This window comes from Medicago sativa, chromosome 4, assembly GCF_051527215.1.
Source record: "Medicago sativa cultivar Bolivia chromosome 4, Bolivia_mono, whole genome shotgun sequence".
NCBI classification, from domain to species: domain Eukaryota; kingdom Viridiplantae; phylum Streptophyta; class Magnoliopsida; order Fabales; family Fabaceae; genus Medicago; species Medicago sativa.
The window spans coordinates 16131733-16156468 of NC_140752.1; the positions used below are offsets into that span (position 1 = coordinate 16131733).

Genomic DNA, 24736 nt, shown 5'->3' on the forward strand with positions numbered 1-24736 from the left:
ATCTATTAACAATGCTTATGGTTATAGTACAAGTTAGCTAAACTTAACCAACAAGAATCATCATCACATAACTGAAAGAAAGTGATAAAGAAAAAAAAGTAACCCAAAAACCTTGTCCTTTTCTGCATGGACGGCGCGTACATCCACACTAAAAACACCGCGCGTAAGTCCAAAAAGTATCACCGCCTCTGATCTTCTAATTTCTTCTCCCTCCACCTTTTTTCTAAAAAATTCAAAATTAAATTTCTCACACACACCAAAAATACATCACCTATAAAAAAGTGTATACTCTATGACAAAAAAAATCCCTCAAATTCCTCTTCATTGTTCATTCCATTCTCTACTTTCCCTTTCACCCTCTTTCTAATTTTTATTATAAATATCTGGGTCCCTTATTAGTATACTCTTACTATATAAAACCATATCAAAACCTCTTCTAAAAAACCATATTCCAAATTCAAATTTCAAATCACTAAAAAAAAAAAAACTCAAATGGCTCATTCACTTTCTGCTCAGTTCTTAACCGAAGACGAAAAATCTTTCATCAATAAACTCTTCACAAACGACGCCGTTTCAAGTTCAACCACTCTTTTTCCTTACGACGACGTTTCAATCACCGAGTTAACTCGTCAAATGACTCACTCATCTCTCCACAACAACAAGGTAACTAAAAAAAAGTTTTAAAAAAATCTATAACGCTAAAAAAAATTGTTTAATTGTATTTTTTTTGTTTCTTCACAGGGTGGTTTTGAGAATGGAAGCTACGCGAAGAGTTCAAGTGGAAACGACACCGTTTTGAAGCAGAACTTGCAGAGAGCGAGGTTTGATCTGCTACATGCAGCTGCAGGAGAAGATGCAAGGGTTCATCGAGTTAAGTACGAAGAAGAAGAAGAAGCTTTTTACGGTTTTACCCCTAAAAAGCACTTTGGATTTCACACTCAGAATCATCATCATCAACATGCAATTTCTCAGAAACAGTTACAGTTTCAAATCGCTCAAGTAATAACAAAAATAAACTCAACATTTTTTTTTATAATTTTTTATCAATTTTTAAGCTATTTAAATTAAGTTACTGATTTTTTTTTTGTTTTTGCGATTTTTTAATTTTTGTTGTTGTTTAGTTTGAGATGTTGAAGAAGCAGTGGCTGAAGCAACGAGAGGAATTTGCTCGTGCTATTTCGCAGAGAAGAAGTGGAAATTACCGAAATATCCCTGGAGGAAGAAGGAACAATGAAACGGTTTTTCAGAGTAATGTTGGTTTGTCTTCATCTGCATCTGCATGGAGTTCTGTGAAGAATGGAAGCAACAATAACAAAGCCGGATTTCCTGGAAACCCTAATTTGAGAAACGAAAGAAATGGTACTGGTGTTTTCTTGCCTCGTGTTGTTGATGCTACTGAATCAAGAAAAAATCCAGGTAAAAATTTAATTAACTAATTAATTAATGTTGATTATGTTAATGTAAATCTAGGTAAAAATGTAATTTGTTTGTGTTTTTAGGGGGTGTAGGTAGTAAAAATGTGGTGGTTCCTGAAAAAGTTGTTCATGCTTTGAATCGTAAATTTGAAGAAGGTACGATTAGAGGTTACATGCAGCAGAAGAATCGTTTTTATGCAACTTCAAATTTTGAAAATGGTTAGTACTGTAATTAATTAATTTGCATAAAGCTTTTTTGTTTTGATTTGGGGATTTTATGATTTGATAGTGATGTGTTTGTTGTATTTTAGGTGTTGGGAGTGATTATGGATTTTCTCAGCAAAAGCGGAACGTGAAGCAGCAGCTGACAGAGGTGAGCCGTGAGATCCGGCTTCCTCAAGAATGGACTTATTGATGGGTATGGGTGGGACCCGATGTTTTAAAAATCGGACCGGATCGGTTACATTTCTATTGTCTAGATTCGACTATTTTGAAACAGTCGAATCATGATTAAGTACTTTGGTATCTGGTTCGATTTTAAAAACATTGTTAAATGGAGGGATTAAAGTGAAATATTAGGTTTATATTTTAGGAAATAGTAGAAGTAGTTAATATAGTATAGATGATTAAGAAATATTAGGATTTTCCTTGAAGCAAGAAAAAAATAGTATAACTTGTTTCTTGATTGGAAAACAGGGGAGGGGCAATGGCTTATAAGATGTAGTTGAAGCAGAAAATAATTTTAGGGGTATTATGGGAAAAATGTTTAAGGAAAAATAAAAGGAGAATTAAAATTGAGAAGTTGAAGAAGAACAAGGTTGGATATCCTTTCAAAAAAAAAAAAAAACAAGGTTGGATATGATTTGGTGAGGATGTAATTACAGCTTGTAAGAATCACGATGTAATCATTTCTGGGAAATTACACATGAATGTAAAGATCATATTACAACCTGTCTAACCAACCAATATTATGATAAATAAATGAATGTACATTTTCTTTCAATGATTGCACTTCTTAACATTTTCTTAATTCTTGTTATAGTTTTTTGTGTTTATTCAACAATAATGGCTGTTTATATTTTCTAGATTTTGTTTGAATTAATAGTACTATGTCTATCAGTGAAGTTTTCATATGCTTTTCTTTTCGATGATAAAGTTTTTTATATTTTATTTCCCTCTTAATTAAACTTTTGGATTATCAGAGAGCTTGTTATCTTAGAAACCGAAAGGTTAAATACAAAAGAGTATCCTATGACTCTAATTAAGATTGGAGACTCACGTTTATTTATCAAAGGTAAATGTTAACTAATGCTCCGGAGCATTGGTTAAGGACTTTAAATGGTACTCCATCCGGTTATTATTATAAGCAAATTTCTACTTTTTAGATTTATTCAATAAATGATATATGTGGTCTGACCACATATATCATTTATTGAATAAATCTAAAAAGTAGAAATTTGTTTATAATAGTGACCGGAGAGAGTAACATTTTTATAAAAGTTTGTATAATCAATGTATTGAAAATTGAAAACTTTGACATTTTAAAAGAATAATGACTTAATTTAACATGTTTAAAGAGTGCTCCGGGACACTCGTTAACAAGATCCTTTATCAAATTATAGTTATTGATGACTATAGAGAAGTAAGAAAAGCAAGTAATGAGAACCATTTTTCATAGGTTGATCACTCTCTTGCTTTTTCCAAATGGTAGCCTTTACTTAGGAAGTAAGTTTCTTTCAAAAAATTGGTTCGTTGTAGGCCATGTAGGCATAGATTTCAAGTGGGCCATTTAACACATGACATTTGGATAGGGGATGTTCTTTTTATGTTTTTCTAAATAAAATAAAATGTATATGAAATAATTTAAGATCTTGTTGTCATTTATGGCAAAAAATCTCTTTCTTGCAACTCTCACCACTGAGAAGGGGCATAAAAGTTTTTTCCAAAGGAAAGGTAGCTATCTATCCATGTTCCTAATGCCTGCGCTGCGACTGTGTCCTCTGTTCTCAAGACAAAGACACATAGCCATTAGGGAAGGGGATACAAATAGTACATAGCAGGCAGCATAAATTAAAACTATGCCACATGCTCAGTAATAATGATAAAATAGAGTTTTGCATCTACTTGTTAATTTTTATATTTGGCTCATATTTTCACAAAAAAAAAAAAAAATATTTAGCTCATATTTTAAAGAAATATATGTAAGTTTGAATTTCACTGCATGAAAATATTAATCAGTAGCAGTATATATCTAAAGTCTAACAAACAAGGGTTGTTTGAGTTTTGATATTTTCTTTGATATGAGAGTTTTGTGTCCAAAATTCAATTCATTAATTCTATTTTTCTCAAAATACAGACACAAAATTCACACACACTAAACATTGTAAGTTTGAATTTGCATACCAATATTTACATTGACCATCATAAAGAACCTAGTCATTGTAAGTTTGAACCTGCGTATCAACTCAACTTTTATTTCAAAGATCTTGAATATAAAAATAAATGTCTTGCTAACAAGTGTTTTAAGGAAATTGTTTAAGGAATCCATAAAAAGAAATTTTATCTTGAAAATACTAGTCAAACACATATAAAAATCATAGCTACACAATTTTCAATGTAAAAGTTATTTTTAGATGCTTAAACAATGCTATGAGAACACTTGTTAGTCTTTTCAATAAGAAAAAAATGAATTCATCTTATTTTAAAGTTCTTTAGTTATCATTCCTAAAACATATCTTAGATATGAAGTGGTAGGAGATTGATGATTGTATTGACGTGCATTAAGGTTGATAGTTGAGAGGTTCAGTGCTCTCTGTGGTGGGGGAGTGATGGTGAACATGTGTGTAACGATGTCACGTTGAGTTTTGTGTAAAGTGTATTTTCGTCATTCTTCAATCTTCATGCTTATTGGGGGTAAAGATCTCTTCTTTTCTTCCATTTAAAAAGGAGTGAATATACTTTTTCGTCATTGAATTTGTATAACTTGATCAATTTCATTTTTAAATTAATCGAAATAGTTATTATAACGTTAAATTAATAGAAAAATTACTCTAGTGGTTCTTTATCTTATTTATTTATAACAACTGAGTCTTCTTTTTCTGTTCAAATATTTTATCTTATTTATTTGTAACACTATAGTAATTTATCTTTTTTTTGTCCTGTTCAAATCATTTATCTATTTAAACGTGTACAAGTTAGTACTTTCTTCATTTTTTTTTATAAAAAAGCATTGAGGCGACTTTCCACATATGATTATTAGTAATAGTTGATCGTACCTGATCAGAAGGTGACTTTCGATGAGGTGATAGACGGTGGTTGTGAGTGGTTCTCTGGATGGGAACGACAGAGGTTGTGTACCTGCAGACACTCTAACACTCAAGTCAGTATTAAATACAAAATAGGGGGTTAGAAGAGTAGAGAGAATCTAACATTAGGGACTACTAGGAGCCCCCTTTATATAGTGTCGAGGTGCAGGTGCCATTGTAAGGCACCAATAAGGCTTCAACGGTTACAAATTTGTGGGAATCGTAACCGTCGAGCGAGATTCACGGGAGTCGTGGGGAGACGTGATGGTCAGATTTAGACAAGTGTACCAAATCCTTTACCAAGTAATAAAGTGTAAGTAGAGTATCGTAACCACAAAGGTTGTCGTTCCAACTAGGCAATTCACGTTGCTTATTTGGGAACAATTAAAAAAAATAAAACAATAAAAGATAAAGGGTAACATGGTTTTGCAATTTGATATTTTAACAACAGAGCAAGATTTACTTGCTTTGATTGCAGAATGTTAGCGACGGTTAGGATTCGAATCCTCTCTATTTATTTGTTGAAATTATTTACCAGTAAAGTCTTATCCAGCTTTTAGCGTTTTCTATCTAAGTGATGAGTTCATGGGGTTTTACTACCTACCGGTTGTCAAGTTGCACCTGCTGATCACACGGGTACGTACATGTGGGGGTCTTACTCTCTCAGAGGTATGAGTTCATCGCCTTCCAGCTGTCAGTTGCAACCTTCTACCAGATTTTCTGCGGGATTTAGTGTTTAGGGTTGTCAGTTATGTAAGGAGATACACTTACGCGTGTAGAGGTACGTGTAGGTTGTTACTTTCTCATGGGTATTTGAAACAATAACGGGTATTAGGGTTCCTAAATTCTCAATGTTCTAAAGGTTCCTTTTTCTATTGAATCTTAGAAGGACATTAACACACTTTCCCTCTCGGTAGTTCTACAAATGGGCAGCCCTATTTCGTCTACCTCACCAAGGATGAAAGAAGAATGAAGTTACTAGGCTGATTTAAGTCATGAAGTCACCGTGTTTTGCTAATTATCGTACTCGTTATCTGATTTACTTCTTGATTAGGAAAGGTATGCACCAGTATTAGGTAGGTCACCTTCCTAAGTACCATTATCTCAAGGTGGTTTGCCTTAGAGGAGTCTAATCTTACGCATGCTAGTAAAATGAAATAGGATTCGAAAAATAACTGAATAAATACTTTAAATTAAACAAAATATCCAATAAACAGAATAGAGATTCATTCTAGAACCCTAGCCTAAAAAGATTTAGTTACTCATGATAACTAAAGACAAATTAAAAAAGAAATAAAACATACCATAAAGACTTGGAGTGAGGAGAGAAACTCCTCCCTTGCAGCTCTCAGGGCTTGCCTTATTCTTGAACCACTTTGTTCTCAATCAGAAATTATGAATGAGAGGAGAGGTAGTTGGGCTTAAAAATCGAGCCTTTTCCACTTAAAAGTAGCAAAAAGCAATTATGTACCACATTTCTCATGCTGGGGGTCGCATGGTTGGTCGCCCAAGTGTAGTTTTGCAATACTCGGGGTGCCTAGCTCATACTCGGGCCGCCTCAATGTATTTTCCTGCGCGTAAATGTCTGTTTCTTCGTCTTTTTAGGTGTTTGCTTCCATGTAAGATGTCTTGGGACTTGGGAACAGAATTCCTCCCTTTGTAATGTATTTCGAGGCCTATTGAATCTTCATTTGCGATCTTTCCAAAGTCTTCATATATCTTGTTTTTCCTATTTGCATGATTTCTTCGTGAATTACATCAAAACACCATAAAATTGTTATCTTTTGAAAAAGTATAATTACATGACTCAAGTATATAAAACATTACAAATGTTTTGAAATAATAAGCAATTGCTCTAATAATCATTTATTCTGGATGAAAAACCTACTGAAAATAACTGAAAAATATGCTAAGAATAACATAAGATGACCTGTCATCAAGACGTTATCCTCCCGTTTAACGGCTCTCCGTCTTGCTCCGAGCCCCCCCACCCCCACCCCCGCAGGGAGGGTGTGTTGCAAGTAGATGGTCCAAATGCGGGATTTGTGCCTTTTTGGACCGGGCCTATGAAAATGGGTTTGGGAGCAGTAGCCCCCCAAGTTGTTGCTCTTGATTAAGAGTGATGACTTTGAGGACATGGCCCGCTCCTGAGCCAGGCGTGCCGCTCGTTTGGTATTTGTTTAAAGGTGAAGACCTTTAAGTACGTACCAGTTCGACGTGCTCGCGAGGAGCTGCATGTGTGAAGAGCTTGTGCTCGCGGGGAGCAGTAATGCGCGCGAATATGCTATTCGTTTGTGAGGCACTCATGTTCGTTAGGGGAGAGGTCAAAATAAGTTTAGCAGTGAGTGCTCGGATATGTTCTCGGGGTGTGCTCGCCCGATTAGTTCTTGGATGATGTGATCAATTGATTCCCTCGTCAAGGAGTTGGTCGTTTGTCCTCTCGACATTTAATGCGCGTGCCTCGTTTAGATCCGATTCCAAACTAGTTCTCTACTCTAACTCACTTGTTGAAGGTTCTCACCTCTTGTTGCTGGAAAAACCTAATACGTGGCGCCTCAAATTTGTTCTCATATTAACGTTTAGTGGAAGTCTGGGTGGAAAGCTATATTTGAACTGGAACCCATCACTGAGATTGTAAGCAAACAAGCAATTGATATGTTACCGGTTTAAATTTGGTCTATTTTTCATTTAATAAAATGGTTTGGGTCAAAATAGTTCGGGTTTTTAAATTGGGTGCACCAAAATTTCGAGTGTGATTTTGATTAACCGGTTTCACTGCACATCCCTACGCACACGTGACACCTCACTTAACTGAGTGACATGCCACATGTGTAATATTTATATTAAAAAAAAAAACCATATGTATATGTGATGAATTAAAAAAAAATAAAAAAACAAAAGAAAAAAGTAAAGTTCACGAGTCACGACCGCCTTTCCCGTATTTCCATGGCTTCAAGGTAACCAAGTATATACTCCTATATACACATTTCAACGTAAAAAAAAAAAAAAGAAAGTATATATACACATTTCCCTCTAGCCAGCAAATTAATTTGATTTCAACAACTACAACACTTTCTGTATCAATTTGATTTCGACATTTTCTCAATTTAGGTCCATCATCAATTTTCTCAATCAAATTCAAATCAATCCCCTAATCTCTCCAACTCATTACTCCCAAATTTGTTAGGCACTGATGTAGCTTGGGCGGAGCTACATCAGATTCGTGGTGATGTTAAAGAGCTTAGTGATGATGGCTGATTTGAAACGAATGACGGCTTTAATGGCTGATGTTGATGCTTGGAAACATGAATTACAACGTTCAAGGTAATACTAGTACTTGACTTTGATGCTTTACAACGATTGTGCATAGGTTTGATTTAGAATCGATCAATTAAGAGAAGCTCCATATCAATTTCATCAATAATCAAGCAAATTAGGGTTATTTAGTGTTGAGGAAGAGGATGATGATAATTAAGAGGAAAAAATGCACGTGCCGTTCCAATATTAATTTGGCTTTTCATTTTTTTAATTCAGCAAATATTACACGTGGCATTCTTATTATTATTTTTAAATAAGTAATTACACGCATGTCATGCCACTCAGCGTTGATTTGGTTAAAGTTGAATAAACGGACTAATATTGCAAATGGGCTAAAACGTAGGGGACTACATTTGTCATTTTTTTCGTAGAGGGCCAAAATTGCAATACCGTGAAAGTTAGGGGCCAAAATACACTTAAGCCTATCTTCTTATCACACATATATGTATAGAGCTATGTAACATGTGCACTTTTGATGGAATGCGTGTCTGGTGTTGGACACTAACACAAGTGATTACGTTCAATTAATTCCTTTTTATTTTTTTACATTTTACTGGTGTCAACGTGTCAGTATCATGTTATGTGTCATGTCATTTGTGTTTGTGTTAGTGCTTTATATATTGTTCTTTTTTAAATATCTATATTTATATACCAGCGGCAATTTAACAAACCTTTTTCAATTCACCATTCTAATACATGTATTTGCTAATTAAGATACTTGGTTTGTGGTTTTCAGGTCCTGTGTTACTTGCCACTCGGTTTGTAACAAGTCTACATCTCAGGCATCCTTATTTTTGTGTCCTAGCTCGACGAATAGAAGATTTGGCAGCAAAAACTTAGTTTGCCAGTCATTTTATTATGTAGATGCAAGCACTTATAATGGGCTTACTGCAGCATCTCCTACTCATGTTGCCGAAGAAAAAGTTGGTGTGTTGCTTCTCAACCTAGGTGGACCGGAGACGCTGGACGATGTTCAACCTTTCCTGTTTAATCTTTTCGCAGATCCTGTATGTTAGTTGTTTTTGCACTTCTAATATTACTTATTATTACGCATTCATATAGTTTTTATGCTAATTGTTTAGAGCAGAGGTGCTATGGTGAGTATCAGTTGCCCCCATTCTGATTAGTAGGAGGCTATCTATAGAAATTTGATCACTCAACTGGCTGTTCTGATATTGTATCTGGATTCTTAGTTTGTTGGTTGTAACTTGTAAGTTTGTGCCTAGGTTCCTAATTGAGGCTCAGGCAATGTTGTGTTTGTACTGGACTTAATGGTTGTAATATTGGCTTGGATCGCGGAAAACAATTAAGTAAACAAGAGTGCTGCCATAATTTGGGAGGATGGGCGATGGTACTGTCAATGATGAGTTTTGGTAGGTCATGGTAAGGCAGGAGCAGGATTTTCGCAAATGATAAGAATTGCTTCTCATGTGAGGATGGGTGACAGACTAGTCATGTGATGTTATATAGGAAGGAATTAGGGCTTTGCTTGCTGTATATGTGGTAAATGGTTCAATTCCAAAGTGGTTTAGAACCCACTAGGATGCCTTGGAATCTTCATTGAAAATTGTTAAAATTCTGCAAATGCTCGAGATATGTCTTGGCCAAGTTTGGTGCTATTCTGCCTGCAGTAGAATATTGTATGATGTAATACATGGTTGTGCTTGGACACTAACTATTTTTCTGCCACAGTCATGTGATTTCAATTTCTTGGTGGGTAATGCAAGTTGTTTGGGTTCTAACAGTAGAACCTTGGGGTTGGGCATGTTAGTGATGTTTTGGAGAGATTAGGGAATAAATTTATTGTATTTTATTGATTGGTGTGGGTCTGTTTATGTTTCATGTAATGGTTAGAACTGTTGTATATTGATCACTGGGTACATCTTGTGCTAGTGGTTTATCTTCTCTTTGGAGCATTAATATTATCTTTTGTCTTTGCAAAAAAAAAAAAATGTTTGTATGCTAATATGTTTCTTGTATTGATATAGGATATCATTCGGCTCCCAAGGTTGTTTCGGTTTCTCCAGCAACCACTGGCAAAACTGATATCTACGCTTCGGGCTCCTAAATCCAAGGAAGCATATGCTTCTATTGGAGGTGGCTCTCCTTTACGCAAAATTACAGATGACCAGGTGCAGTTCAATTTTCTTGATTTGTGCCTTTCTTATTTTTGTTTTCCCATTATATGTTGTTTGGCTATGTAGCACTGGCACTCTAGATTAATGGCATGTCCGGTGTTTGACACCGACATACATGATTACATTCAATTACTTCCATTGTTTAAAATAATTATCAGTGTTTACGTGTTAGTGTCATGTCTGGTGTAGGTCTCTGTGTCAGTGCTTCATCATAGCTGTTAGTGCTTCTATTTCTCTTCAAGAGGAATACTTTGTGGCTTTTTCCAGTTATTTTCAATTAAAAAAAAAAACCAGTGTTACGGTTTAGAATGAAAATAACATCTTTTATGGGTTCTGATGATCATGCAGGCACTTGCACTTAAAGGGGCTTTGGAAGCAAAGGGCCTCTCTTCAAATATCTATGTTGGGATGCGGTACTGGTACCCATTCACTGAAGAAGCAATTCAACAAGTAAGTCCTTACACATTTTAGATCAAATGTGATTATTTCATATTATTCACATCATACACACGTTACCGTTTATTTAAGTTATTGATACAGGTGACTATTCATTTTTAAATTATTTATTCTAAGCTCCATTTTGTCACCTTAAATTTGGGTCTATAGTGAAAAGCTTGTCTTGTGTGATAGATTAAGAAGGATGGAATAACAAGGCTCGTGGTGTTACCCCTTTACCCACAGTTTTCTATATCCACTACTGGGTCAAGCATCAGTGTTCTTGAGCAAACGTTCAGGTACTATGTAGTGGCACTTCGTGAATACCCTTACATGATTTAGAGATTTTTTTTTTTTTTGAAGCAATTTAGAGATTATTATTATTAACTTATATTATTTAATTTTCAGGGAAGATGCTTATTTGTCTAGGCTTCCTGTTTCCATCATAAACTCTTGGTATCAAAGAGAAGGTTATATTAAGTCAATGGCTGACTTAATTCAGAAAGAACTCCTGAGTTTTTCTGAGCCACAGGAGGTGAATTTTATTCTTGTTTTGAATACGTTTTTTATTTTTATTTTTAAAACTCGGTATCCGGACCAAGAACCGACTAATCCGAGGGGTCCAATCCCACCGTCCACTTGTATTGAACTCTTGTATTGAATACATTGGACATGGTTATTGTAACCTCTATAATTATTTTTTTTTCTATGGGCCTGTTAGCAGGGCTTACAAAATTTAAAGGTTATATGATGTATTTTATTCCAATCTGAACTGTGGCATACCAATTTTTTTCTTTCTATTTTTCAGGCAATGATATTTTTTAGTGCCCATGGTGTTCCTGTTAGTTATGTTGAGAATGCTGGGGATCCATACCGAGATCAAATGGAGGAGTGCATCTTATTGATCATGAAGGAATTGAAGGCTAGAGGAGTTAGTAACGAGCACACTCTTGCTTATCAGGTTTGTTTTGAAATCTTTCAACTTGCTTTTCTACCATCTTCTGCCTGATTTGAGCTTGAGCAGAGCCGGAGATGTACCGTTCAATTAATATAGCTGGCTTGTATTCTTGCTTTCCTTTGGTTATTTTTTCCCTGTATCTGATATTTTTATTGGATGGATTGCCAGAGTCGAGTGGGCCCTGTACAGTGGTTGAAACCGTATACAGATGAAGTTCTAGTTGAGCTTGGCCAGAAAGGTGTGAAGAGTCTTTTAGCTGTTCCAGTGAGGTACACTATCATTAGCCTTTTACTATGATAGTGTACTGGTTTAAAATAAATATAGTCTTTTCTAGATTTAAAATAGTCTCTTCTTCTATCTCAGCTTTGTGAGTGAGCACATAGAGACTCTTGAGGAAATTGACATGGAGTACAGGGAATTGGCTCTTGAATCTGGCATCAAGAATTGGGCACGTGTCCCGGCTCTTGGTCTCACCCCTTCCTTCATTACAGATCTTGCAGATGCAGTGATAGAAGCTCTTCCATCGGCAGCAGCAATAAATGCCCCTACCAGCACCTCTGAAGATATGGATAAAGACCCAGTTAAATACTTCGTCAAGATGTTTTTTGGTTCAATTTTGGCTTTCATCTTGTTTTTGTCGCCCAAAATGATAACTGCGTTCAGGAATCATGTCATTTAGAAGAATACCACCTGAATTTGATTTCATAGATGTTAATGCTACTGATAAGAAATTTGTATACATTTTTTTTCCTTGGTTTTACTCCTTTCCGGATATAATTTATACATCACAGAGGTATAAAGCAGAAGTGATTGTCGTGCTTGGTAAAAATGAGAACTTTCATGTCATCTTGGAAATACTCACATAAAGAACGACCCAGACAATTTACCACTTGTACTAATCTATACAACTAATAAATTGCAATTTCTGTTCTTCTTGCAAAGATTTTAGTACAATGACTGTATGTATGTTGTAAATTCGCTAGCGCATATATATGCACAGGAACATGTATTTGTTTAAAGGGCACTTTGAAAAACATACACAGTCAACCTTTCTAGAAACTTCCATAAACCAATTTCATTTCGTTTGTTCAACAACCTTCTAACTACCCAAATTTTCACTCAGCAACATACCTTATTTGAATCTTCAATTTACTATTTTTGCATGAAAATCCAGTGAATGTTTTGGTTTATTGTTAGTGGTTATGGCAATTGTTAATGAAGATGTTGAACAAGAATTTGCTCCACAGAAGAAGAAACCACTTTCTGAGGATGAGAAAAGGTAGATTTTGTTTTTTAATGTTATGGTTGTAGTGGTTGTGTTTTGAATGTTGTTTGTTTGGAAAATTTAAGGAAGAAGAAAATTGTGGCTGGGAGTTTGATGAAAGCTTTGATTAGACCTGGTGGTGGTGATTCTGGACCTTCAAATAGTGACCAGGTTTGTTTCTGCTCTGTTAGGTAAAAAATAGCGGTTAGTTGGTAAGCTAGCTAGATGAGCTTAGGATATCTAAGCTAGCTAGATGAGCTTAGGATATCTGATAAACAAGTTGATTGAATTCGTAGTGTTTTGTAAAATTAGTGGCTGAACTGGCTGATAAATATGAAATGACATAAAAAAAGATATGTGTAATTAATATTTTTTTCAATTAAGATAATAGGGGTAAAATTGAGAGAAAAATTAATAAGCTATAAGCTACTTACTTGAAGTAGCTTACAAAGAATGCTATGGCTAGTAAGAAAAAACTATAAGCTCATGAGAAAAAATTGATACCAAACAGGGTGATTTTGATCATTTGAGCTTATAAAATATCCGCTATAAGCTAACAATTGTGTCTGGCCAAAGAAAGCCTTTAGGTGTCCCAACTACACATAGATTTCAACACTTGAATATCGAGGGTAATCACATTTAAATTCGTGGGTAAATGCATGGGGTACTAGTCAAATCTAACACTTCATTAGCTACGTGTCTGAGCTGTGTTAACTATTTAAAAAGTTGTCGAATTTAGTTATCCTAAGTTGATGTTCAAATAACATTTCTGTTTTGGAATATATATATAGGTAAGCTATAAATGGTTTGGTAATGCGATTAATAATTGTAAGTATGTAATGTATTATATAGTGGATTGATGTTTATAGAAATATATGCAATGTAATACAATATCATGTCACTCATGTTATCTATCCCTGCACAATTCGAACTTTGGATGGAGTAGTTGTGGAATTAACCTGCAAAGGGACCTTATTTGGTGTCTTTTTATTGGATGAGTGATGATAGTTAGTTCTGTTAATTGTCTTGCATTTTCTTCTGAAAAGCGACTGTTATTTTATCTTGTGATTTTGGTTATTGCTTACTTTGTTTTTGTTTGGGAATTGGCATGGATGAAGTACATTTTGTCAGTCTGTTGTCAACTGTTGGGTTCTTTTTTATGAGTAGGAGTTAAACTTGGTACTCCGGGGTTTACAACACTCGCACACACTTCACACAAACCACTTGCGCTAGACCTCGGTGGTGACCATTAGGGAGTGTTTAGTTTCAAGGTTTGTAGATTTCCCTAGAATGATTTGGGAATACTAGATTCTCGTGTGTGTTGCATTCTTTGAGAAAAATATTTCTTGGTATTATTTCTCAGTAGGAAAGGAACATGCTCATGTTTTGCTTGCATTTTATTCTGATGGCTGGGTGAGTATCTTACTTTCCCTTGGGGATGTAAGTTGTTTTGAAACCCAGACAAAAATAACTTCCACTCCAGCTTCCTCATACCACATTCTTTATTCACACACAGAATGGTTTGGAAGTGGTTAAAAAGGTGTAAGTGTCTAGAATGTATTGCTGCATGATTAATAAATTTATTGTGTTTGTGTTCCCATTATCTTGGTTGGCTAATAAAATGGAAAACGTGAAGGTCAGAACAAAAGAAAAAAATTAAAGGAAAAGAGTTGCGTTGTGTATGATGCAAATGTTCAATATATGATCAACATGGAAAATTGGAAGTTGACGTCCTTATTTTTGGATTGCTATCTTTCATAATTTCATATCATGATTTTAAATTGTGGTTGTGATTGCATTAAAGGGAATCCTGGTGTTATACAATTCACACCATAGCAGGGTTTAGGATAGGCCATATCCATTATGGGTCTATTGTAGATAGCTATACCTGACATTTACAAGATATTGATTTGACGACCTGAGCTTGTGATCTCCATTCACACAGAAGCAACTCCGACCTTTTAACCCAAGGCTCCCCTTTGTGCTACTGGTTACATTGCAACTACCAAATTGTTGGTCAGTATGATCTAAAACTGCAACATTACTACTTCAATTGTGGTTGTAGACCTTGATTTAAAACAGTACTTCATGCAGGAAGCCTGTGAGTGCATTTTTAATGATGATATTCTACTGAAAGAAATATTTATAAATTTCCCTGTTTCATATCATGATAGAGTTCATGGGGTCAAGTCTTGGAAACAACCTCGTGTAAAAAATAGGGTAAGACTGCATACAATATACCAAAAAGGTGGGACCCCTTCCCGGACCCTGCGTATGCGGGAGCTTTAGTGCACCGCTTGCCCATATCATGATATAGTTCAATGTTTTTGAAGCGTAGGTATTGATTTATAATCTTGTAGATATTCACAGGAGATTGTTGGGAAATTTGGATTTGTATCATAGCATTGCTAAAAAAATTGGCAGAATTTGATGTCACTGTTATATGTTTTTGCATGTTGTGTTTTCGCGTTTATGTTTTGTGCTCAACAAGTCATAAATAGAAAGGACAAAGGAGGAGTCAATCAGGAATAACATCCCTTTTTGCAGAAAGGTGTAAATTTTTTCACCAGTCAACTTTCTTTTAGTGTAGGTTGTACGTGAAGGGCAGGGTTGGGAATCTCCAAGAGAACCTTATGAAGTGAAGGCTTGGTAAAACAAACCTTTGCTGCCACCTTGCTATTGCTGGGGTATTGATGGTACAAGATATGATTGCCAAACATGCTGTAATTCTTTACAGGGTAACAGGTTATTCAAAGAAGGAAAATATGAACTTGCAAAGGCAAAGTATGAAAAGGTATCTGTCTTTTTCTTTCTGCGGCGTGTGTTCCTATTTATTGCAGGTGTCAGAATTTTTAGATGGTGCAATTGTAGGGGCTTTTGCATCCGGAATGAAACTATGTGTTTAAATCCACATAGACTAGAGATATAATCAAAGTAGTCCTGATAAGGCTTGAGAAACCCTCACATATTGAGCCAGCTTTTAGGGTTTAGGTAGGCTGTTAGGCCATTGTACTAAAGCCTATTCTTGCCATGTTATCGGTACACCCATATTTGTTGATTCTCCATATGTTAGTCTCGGGTGTGCGGGTATCAGGCTACCCATATTTGTTCATGCTTTTCATATATTATGACGGGTGTTCAAATCCAACATCAACTATAGATATGACCAAATTAGTCTTTAAATCTTTTAGCTAGTTTTTGGAGTTGTGTCTGTTTGTCAGGTATTAATCCGAGGTTAAAGTATAGCAGGGACCTAATTATTGTTTGGAAGGAAGAAAGATGAGATACATGTGATGGAATCTGTATGTCAGAATTACACATAGGAAAATATTATATTTAAGGAGTCATAAGCATAAGTATTAAACCATAGTCCTCTTTTCTTGTTCCATCACATATGCCTCATCTCTTCCTTCTCAACAACATTTACTTCACTGCTATTATTTAACCTTAGTTACTCAATTACTTAATTTCTAAAACAATTTCTTAAACTCCAGTATAAGATGGAGCATCTAAATCTTATGCACAGAGCTTGTTAATAATATTCATGTGTAAGTCACCTGATGTGTCTACCCAATATATTATTAATAATATTCTTAAAAGGGGAAGCGTTTGTGATTCCTGTAATCCTGGCTCCATGATTCCTACCATATATACTAAATAAAGCAGATATTAATTACCTAATTATTGGATCCAGTCCAATCTATTCAAGGATATATTCTGTGCATTTGGATTCTGACTGTTCCATCTTAATTTTGCCTGTCCTCGTGTATTCTTCAATGGCCTACATGGGTAATGGAGATTTTGAAGAAGCAAGGGCTGATTTCAAAATGGTAAACCTTCATACTCAACTTTCTTTATAATATAAGGTATATTGTCATCCGTTTCTGAAGTCAATTGTTCGAATCTAAAACTGAATCAGTTGCAACTGCAGCTCTTCTAAAACTGAGGCAGAAAGAGCATGTGAGATTGGAATCGCCAATCAGTCATTCTCTTATATATGCTTGAGATGTCACCAAAGGAAAGACTTTATTCTTACACGAATGTCGATTAATTCCTAGGAGGTTGAGAAGAAAGCTCGGAAACAGTTTAAAGGACTATTTGACAAGAAGCCTGTAGAAATCACAGAAGTTAAAACTAATGATGATGAAAATCAAGTCACAAGTGAAATCCTGAAGGACAGTGAGGTACAGGGAGACTCATCAGATGGAACGAATTCACATGAAGCTGCACCTGATGCCAGTGGCGGAGCCACTTATCATTGAGGGGATGCACTTCCCCTGGCTTTTATGGAGGTGTCATGTAGGCACAATATAATATTTGCAACTTTATGAATCGTGCAAAAGTAATTTGGTTTGTGCCGCAGACACTGCAAAACGTAAATCATATGATATGTACTGCAATGAAAATAATGGATTTTGATCCTCTTATCACTTATCCTAAGGTAGGATAATTCTTTCAAGTGATAACTTATCTTTTCTGGTTATTTTTATATGCTTACATGAGGCTTACTGGCTTTGAGGTCATTGATAATTTGATCTTTAAAAAGATCTCAAAATGATGAACTTCGATCCCATATAGCAAAAACAGAAAGGATGCAGATGCTGGATGTAGAGAATCTTAGTCTAAACTGAGTCAAATCAAAGTAGAAAAAAATTGAAACTTAGTTTTATGCAATACCTTGAGAATTACACATGCAAACACCTATCGCCAACCATACACAATAGAAAAGAAAACTTTATTCAAACAATATATGCGATAAGATAATGTGACACCACTAGATCAATATCATATGATTTACATTTTAACTTCATTAAATCAGACTCAAAATACAAATTCGAAATATGAATTTCTTATCTTCCACGGCTGCATGACTCTTTCACTGCATGCAATCCAAATCCCTTATCACCGCGACAAAATTTCATCAATAGTCATGGCGGACTCGCGATTTTGTTCTTTGTTGGCAACTTAAATATCACGAGACTTGACTAAAAAGTATCCAATGGTATGACCAGCAACAGTAGCAATGAAAATTCCTATATTGAAAGACATAAAAGCAAGCATAACCAAATAAAGGAAACTAATACGAAAAAAGTATATAGTAGCTTGAATCAACCCTCCTTTGATAGGATTTGTCCCTTCACGAGACTTGACTAAAAAGAATCCAATGGTATGACCAGCAACAGCAGCAATGAAAATTCCTATATTGAAAGACATAACAGCAAGTGTAACCAAATAAAGGAAACTAATATGAAAAAAGCATATAGTAGCTTGAATCAACCCTCCTTTGATAGGATTTGTCCCTTGCTTGATGATTATTGATTTGTTTGGCAAAAACTCAACAACCAATGCAAGGAAGAACTCGAAAGATAGAGCTAAGATGTACATGCCAAGATTTTGGTTAGGCCACCCAGGGAAAAGTACTATAGCATCTTTTCCCCAATAGAAACTCGTGTGCATTTTCATGTACTCCTTCATCATATGAATCATCTTCATTGATTTAGTGAGATATAGAAGCTTGAGGGTTACTAGTTAGGTTTTCTTGCTGGATTTAACCTATTAACTGTGATAATAACTATTATAAAGAACCAGTTCTAGGAGATTGATGATATGAAAAATCATAAAAGGGATTTGTATTTATTTGATAATTAATAAAATTTTAACTTTGCTTGTGAGCAAAAAATAATATAACTTGACTAGAAAAATCAATGTAAATTGTGACATTTATATTAGTTTAAGAATTTAATTAGCTGGAATGCAAATTCTTCAAATATATTGATTTATTTACTGATAATTGTTGAACCTATGATGTTCCTGAAAAGGTAACTTAATTTAATAGATTTCCTTTTAACCTATGATGTTACTGAAAAGGTAACTTAATTTAATAGATTTCCTAATTTTTGAAAAAAATTATGAATCAAGCTACAATTTATTCTTACACGAATTTTGCCGTCCAGTCATTCTCTTGTATATGCTTGAGATGTGACCAAAGGAAAGACTTTATTTTTACACGAATGTCGATTAATTCGTAGGAAGTTGAGAAGAAAGCTCGGAAACAGTTTAAAGGACTATTTGACAAGAAACCTGTAGAAATCACAGAAGTTGATGCTAATGATGATGAAAATCAAGTCACAAGTGAAATCCTGAAAGACACTCATCAGATGGAACAAATTCAGAGGATTCACATGAAGCTGCATCTGATGCAGATCAAATGGGTTGGTTCTCTTTACTTCTGGCCTACCGGGAGTAGAATTTTTTCATCTCTTTGGGCTTCAAAGATGTACCAAACTATAATTTAACTCAAAGATTGGCCATAATTCAATTTTCAAATGGAGGCATGTTACCAGGAATAATATTTTGCTCAGTTTTTTATATTATCTTACAGACTTGTAATATTCAATAAAATAAAGTTGTATGCATAATAGGCAATAGGAGAAAAAATTGAAACTTAGTTTTATGTAATACCTTGAGAATTACACATGCAAACACCTATCACCAACCATGTACAATAGAAAAGAAAACTTTATTCAGACAATATCATATGATTTACAATTTTAACTTCATTAAGTCAGACTCAGAATACAAATTTGAAATATGAATTTCTTATCTTCAGCGGCTGCATGACTCCGACTGCATGCAATCCAAATCCCTCATCACCGCGACTAAATTTCATCAATAGTCACGGTGGACTCATGATTTTGTTTTTTGTTGGCAACAGAAATATCATGAGACTTGACTAAAAAGAATCCAATGGTATGACCAGCAACAGCAGCAATAAAGATTCCTATATTGAAAGACATAACAGCAAGCATAACCAAATAAAGGAAACTAATACGAAAAAAGTATATAGTAGCTTGAATCAACCCTCCTTTGATATGATTTGTACCTTTCTTGATGGTTGATTTGTTAGGCAAAAACTCAACAACCGATGCAAGGAAAAATACAAAAGAGAGAGCTAAAATGTACATGCCAAGACTTTGGTTAGGCCACCCAGGGAAAAGTACTATAGCATCTTTTCCCCAATAGAGACTCATGTGCATTTGCATGTTCTTCTTGATCATATGATTCATCTTCATTGATTCAGTGAGAGATAGAAGCTTGAGGGTTACTAGTTAGGTTTTCTTGCTGGATTTAAGTTATTAACTGTGATATATAATAACTATTATAGAGAACCAGTTCTAGCAGATTGATGATATGAAAAATCATAAAAGGTATTTGTATTTATTTGATAATTAATAAAATTTTAACTTTGCTTGTGAGCAAAAACAATATTAATTTAAGAATTCAATTAGCTGGAATGCCAATTCTTCAAAAATATTGATTTATTTACTGATAAATGTTGTAAACTTGCAGTCACCGAATTTTTCATTTTAACCTATGGTGTTACAGAAAAGGTAATTTAATTTGATAGATTTCTTAATTTTTTTTTAAAAATTATAAATCAAGCTGCTAATATTTTTTTTAATAAAGATGTACGGTCCTTTTTTATAGATCGGGAATGTATTTTTGATGAAATATATATATATATATATATATATATATATATATAAAAGATGGTATGGAACGAATTCAAATAATGTTGCATAAAATAAAATGCCACATCATAAATGTTATTTTTTTTTTTTGAAACAATAATTGCCACGTCATAAATGATATAAAACATTTTTTGTGTGTTAACCCTCTGGTTTCCAGCGGAAAAGACCTCTGATAATCCGAAGTTTGGCCGCGAAGTTTCAGATTCTCCCAAACGATTCGTCATTTGGTGGTGCTCATTAACCACATGAGTTAAATTGTTTGGTTGTTAGGAAAACATTTTTTGTGGAAACAATAAAGATGATATCATAATTAATATTTTTTTTTTGTTACAAGATGATATCATAATTAAATGATTGAACTAAAATGATTAACGAACACATTATAGAACGAATCGTTCGAAAAAACCCGAGTTCGATTCTTGTGAAAACAACTATTAATTAGACTTTGTTTATCTCCCGACAACTCTTGACTAAATTTTACTTATCTTCTGACCGAACGTCAGATTAGTAGAGTCTCTTTCCCTAAATTGTAGAATTTAGAGGTGTAAAAAATCTTGAAGACTTTTTGAAGGAAACATTGTACACCTTTAGTTTATGGAATTGAGATGTGTAAAAAACCTAAAGATATTGACATGAGTATTTCACACCACTCTGCATTGTGGAACCTGATAGTTAATTGAATCCATTTTTTTTTTTGAAGGACAATCCAATTTTTTTTGAAGTGAACATTTTACATACATGGATTGATTAATCTAAAAAAGGTTCAAAATTGGCAACCAAAAAAAAAAAAATTTATGGTCTTTTAAGAATGTGGATTGGAAAGAAGATTACTTCACCTTTTGGCTAATTGGTTGAATTATCCACCTAAGCCACATCGTAATGTACTCTATTTAAAAATTAAAATATACAATGTTCATTGCTAGCTCACCTTGTCGGTATGGTACTTGTCTTAAAGCATACCCTACCTGACAAAGGTTCGAGTCCTAGCAAACCTAGCAAAGAGGGTTGTGTTTGGATTGAATGAATGGAATGAATGAATATGTTTCCAAACCTATGAGGTATTATAAAATACCTCTCTTTTTGGTTTAGATTCCAAACCTATGAGGTATTATAAAATACCTGGTATTATAAAATACCTCTCTTTTTGGTTTAGATTTCCAAACCTATGAGATAAAATACCTCTCTTTTTGGTTTAGATTTCCAAACCTATGAGGTATTATAAAATACCTCTCTTTTTGGTTTAGATATTCCATTGTTTATATTTTTGACATGAGATTCTAGTGTTAGAACTTTAGAAGGGATGCCACAATATCATTCATATATTCATTTTTTTTATGTCATTTTATTGTTATTTTCACTATTACTTGCATACTAGGGTTGTGTTTGGATTGAATGAATGGAATGAATGAATATCTATGAGGTATTATAAAATACGTCTCTTTTTGGTTTAGATATTCCATTGTTTATATTTTTGACATGAGATTCTAGTGTTAGAACTTTAGAAGGGATGCCACAATATCATTCATATATTCAATTTTTATGTCATTTTATTGTTATTTTCACTATTACTTGCATACTAGGGTTGTGTTTGGATTGAATGAATGGAATGAATGAATATGTTTCCAAACCTATGAGGTATTATAAAATACCTCTCTTTTTGGTTTAGATATTCCATTGTTTATATTTTTGACATGAGATTCTAGTGTTAGAACTTTAGAAGGGATGCCACAATATCATTCATATATTCATTTTTTATGTCATTTTATTGTTATTTTCACTATTACTTGCATACTTCTTGATTTTGCCTTTCCTTTTTCCATTCTTTAATCTTTTTACTTTAATTTATTTTTGTTTTGGATTTGAAATGTGGGTTTTAAATTGTTTTTTCTACAATCTATTTACTTTGTTAGAAAAATATCCTCTTAACAATAGTAGTTCTTTTTTTGACAATAGTAGTTCTCTTAACAATAGTAGTTCTTATTCTCTATCTTTTTATTTAGTGAAATTTATGTTGGTCTATCTACTTTATGGAAGAAAATTTTAAAATGGCAGCCTACGGGAATACATGTGAATATGATCAAATTTATTTATACTCCAACGAAATAGATACATCTGTATATGAAGTGCTTGTAGAGGAAGTCTTCTTTAAAGAAAACAAAAGTATTTAGGCACACCATTTAAGCGCACAAAAAATACATTTCATTTAATTATTTTAAAAGAGGTATTGTTTAATTATTTTGTCTTCCTACTTTTTTCTTTCAATTGGTGGTTGTGTGTCCAAATAGTTTTTAAATATTTGTGACCAGTGAAATATATTTTGTGTTAGAATGCCACTCATTTGTACTTGGCATGGTTTGAATTTTTTTTATTACTTATGTCTTGTGTGTCTATGTTTAATCCCAAATCATCATTTAAATCTTTGAATCTGTCAAACGATGTCATTATAGTTCTTCAATATAACAAAATTACTCACAAATATATCTCTAAATATGGTTTTCGTCAATGAGTTTGGTTGTCTTGGTCTTTTGATCTCTTCCAATGAACTCTGGATTCCAATTTTAATAGCAACAACAAACCCATACTCAAAGGCCTCCGCAATAATATTGGTGTCATAAAATTTTACAATCTTTTACAGAAGAAGCGTTAGATATAAGAGTCAAATAATTTTTGGTCTCTATAAAAATATCAATTCATGAAATTATTCCCTATAAATATAAACACAATGCTTTCATCCTCGTTAAATTTTCATTTTTTGTTTTAGTCCTTCTGGTCAACTTCTAGAGGTGGTCAACTGCTAGTTGACTGACAAAATTCCACGTGTATTCAATCCTACATGTATTGCCACATCAATCCTAAACTAAAGTATTACTTTTGCATCTGAAGTTGCCTTTGGTGTTAGGGTTGTTTTGATGATGTTTGATTAGACTAGGTATTAAATATTTTGATAATGTTTGTTGTTTAAGCTTTCATAGTAATTAACAAATATGCTAAAGCACCCTAGTCATCAATGATTTTAGTTTCCTACAATGTGTCTTGTGTTAAATTGTGTTTAAGGTGGTTCATATGTGTTAAGTTTTGTTAAAACTCCTTTTCAAGCTTTGTGAATAAGTCATGTTGGGTAAAAAAATTGTCATAAATTATAAGTCGTTTTACAATGCAATGAATTATTAATACTACTTTTTCTATTATACCATTAACTATTTATTACTTTCTCTTCTTTCAATATTTTAATTTTTTTTTCACATACCATTTATTAAGAGGACAATTTTGTAAAACAACTCATAATATCTTTTTCTCATACAAAATTAATTACATTTCTTAATACGTATTTTTTTTGTTACAAAGCTAATCAAAGGAAAAGAGAAAAAAAAACAAACAAGAATAGAGAAAAAGAAAAGCTAGCGCCTAATAAAAAGGGCTCCTAATTCATCCGTCCTTAGCAGGGGGAGCAGATCCTCTATTATAAAATGACCAAAACGACTTATAATTTAGGACGGAAGAAATATTGTTTAATCATCTATTAGTAGTAACTTTTATATTGAAAATTGTGTAGTAATGACTTTAAAAAAAAAGTTAAACTAACTCATTCAAATTGGCATCACAAAGAATTAAAATTGAAATCTTAAGAAGAAACACACTTCAAGATCCCAATCCAACACCATATCAACCCAAATAAATTATAACTTTTGTATGTATTTGATTTGTATTTTTAAAAAGTAGATTTTTAAACAATACTCTTATAACCAGATTTCTTCACCTTTTGGCTAATTGGTCGAATTATCACCTGAGCCTCATTGTAGTTACTCTATTTAAAACTAAAATATACAAGTCTGAATGCTAGCTCGCCTTGTCAGTGTGGTTATTGTCTTAAGGAATACCCTACCTAGCACAGGTTCAAATCCTAGCAAGTTGGATTAAATGAATGTTCCTAGCAAGTTGGATTAAATGAAAATGAATGTTGGAATGGAAGGTATTTTCCTAAAATCTACGAGGTATTATAAAATACCTCTCTTTTTTGGTAGTAGAATATTCTTATTACGAGGTATTATAAAATACCTCTCTTTTTTGGTAGTAGAATATTCATTTTTATGGATTAAATGAAAATGAATGTTGGAATGGAAGGTATTTTCCTAAAATCTACGAGGTATTATAAAATACCTCTCTTTTTTGGTAGTAGAATATTCTTATTACGAGGTATTATAAAATACCTCTCTTTTTTGGTAGTAGAATATTCATTTTTATGTCGTTCTATTGTTGTTTTTACTGCTACTTAGTACTAACATACTTCTTGATTTTGCCTTTCCCTTTTTCATTCTTTAATTTTTTTAATTAAATTTATTTTAGTTTTAGATTTGAATTAATTTGAAATGT

General features: G+C 33.6%; 3 protein-coding genes and 2 pseudogenes across 5 annotated transcripts; 3 read left to right on the top strand and 2 right to left on the bottom strand.

Annotated features, from left to right (window-relative positions):
* The first annotated feature begins 254 nt into the window (after positions 1-254).
* On the top strand, positions 255-2418 carry LOC146926735 (uncharacterized). 2 transcript variants are annotated; one of them, XM_085700229.1, is made up of 5 exons: positions 255-663; positions 742-999; positions 1122-1416; positions 1500-1634; positions 1727-2418. In XM_085700229.1, the coding sequence occupies exons 1-5, from the start codon at positions 493-495 to the stop codon at positions 1828-1830; spliced, it is 963 nt and encodes a 320-aa protein (XP_085556355.1). In that variant the 5' UTR covers positions 255-492; the 3' UTR covers positions 1831-2418. The 2 variants fall into 2 exon arrangements, with proteins under 2 accessions (XP_085556355.1, XP_085556356.1); XM_085700230.1 differs by having other exon boundaries at positions 305-663; positions 1509-1634.
* Positions 2419-7767: 5349 nt separating this feature from the next.
* On the top strand, positions 7768-12510 carry LOC146926736 (ferrochelatase-2, chloroplastic-like). Its single transcript, XM_085700231.1, has 9 exons — positions 7768-8044; positions 8775-9045; positions 10027-10170; positions 10525-10626; positions 10807-10910; positions 11020-11146; positions 11420-11572; positions 11738-11838; positions 11933-12510. Exons 1-9 carry the CDS (start codon positions 7950-7952, stop codon positions 12246-12248), a joined length of 1413 nt encoding a protein of 470 aa, XP_085556357.1. The 5' UTR covers positions 7768-7949; the 3' UTR covers positions 12249-12510.
* A 201-nt stretch (positions 12511-12711) lies between these two features.
* Positions 12712-19393, top strand: LOC146926737 (peptidyl-prolyl cis-trans isomerase PASTICCINO1-like). The gene is made up of 4 exons (XM_085700232.1): positions 12712-12848; positions 12920-13004; positions 15424-15627; positions 18863-19393. The coding sequence occupies exons 1-3, from the start codon at positions 12772-12774 to the stop codon at positions 15484-15486; spliced, it is 225 nt and encodes a 74-aa protein (XP_085556358.1). The 5' UTR covers positions 12712-12771; the 3' UTR covers positions 15487-15627; positions 18863-19393.
* LOC146926738 (copper transporter 6 pseudogene) lies at positions 17548-20161 on the bottom strand (annotated as a pseudogene). The gene has a single exon (XR_015005479.1). The product of XR_015005479.1 is annotated as a copper transporter 6 pseudogene (transcript).
* On the bottom strand, positions 17799-18326 carry LOC146926739 (copper transporter 6 pseudogene; annotated as a pseudogene).
* Positions 20162-24736: the final 4575 nt, after the last annotated feature.

What these genes read in the sequence shown, in the direction of transcription:
- LOC146926735 (XM_085700229.1), top strand. Translation starts at nt 493, where the DNA reads ATGGCTCATTCACTTTCTGCTCAGTTCTTAACCGAAGACGAAAAATCT. An exon ending in TGAATCAAGAAAAAATCCAG is followed by an intron (nt 1,417 to 1,499) that starts GTAAAAATTTAA and finishes TTGTGTTTTTAG; the next exon opens with GGGGTGTAGGTAGTAAAAAT. An exon ending in AACTTCAAATTTTGAAAATG is followed by an intron (nt 1,635 to 1,726) that starts GTTAGTACTGTA and finishes GTTGTATTTTAG; the next exon opens with GTGTTGGGAGTGATTATGGA.
- LOC146926736 (XM_085700231.1), top strand. Translation starts at nt 7,950, where the DNA reads ATGTTAAAGAGCTTAGTGATGATGGCTGATTTGAAACGAATGACGGCT. An exon ending in CATGAATTACAACGTTCAAG is followed by an intron (nt 8,045 to 8,774) that starts GTAATACTAGTA and finishes TGTGGTTTTCAG; the next exon opens with GTCCTGTGTTACTTGCCACT. An exon ending in CTTTTAGCTGTTCCAGTGAG is followed by an intron (nt 11,839 to 11,932) that starts GTACACTATCAT and finishes CTTCTATCTCAG; the next exon opens with CTTTGTGAGTGAGCACATAG.
- LOC146926737 (XM_085700232.1), top strand. Translation starts at nt 12,772, where the DNA reads ATGGCAATTGTTAATGAAGATGTTGAACAAGAATTTGCTCCACAGAAG. An exon ending in CTTTCTGAGGATGAGAAAAG is followed by an intron (nt 12,849 to 12,919) that starts GTAGATTTTGTT and finishes GGAAAATTTAAG; the next exon opens with GAAGAAGAAAATTGTGGCTG. An exon ending in GACCTTCAAATAGTGACCAG is followed by an intron (nt 13,005 to 15,423) that starts GTTTGTTTCTGC and finishes CTTTTAGTGTAG; the next exon opens with GTTGTACGTGAAGGGCAGGG.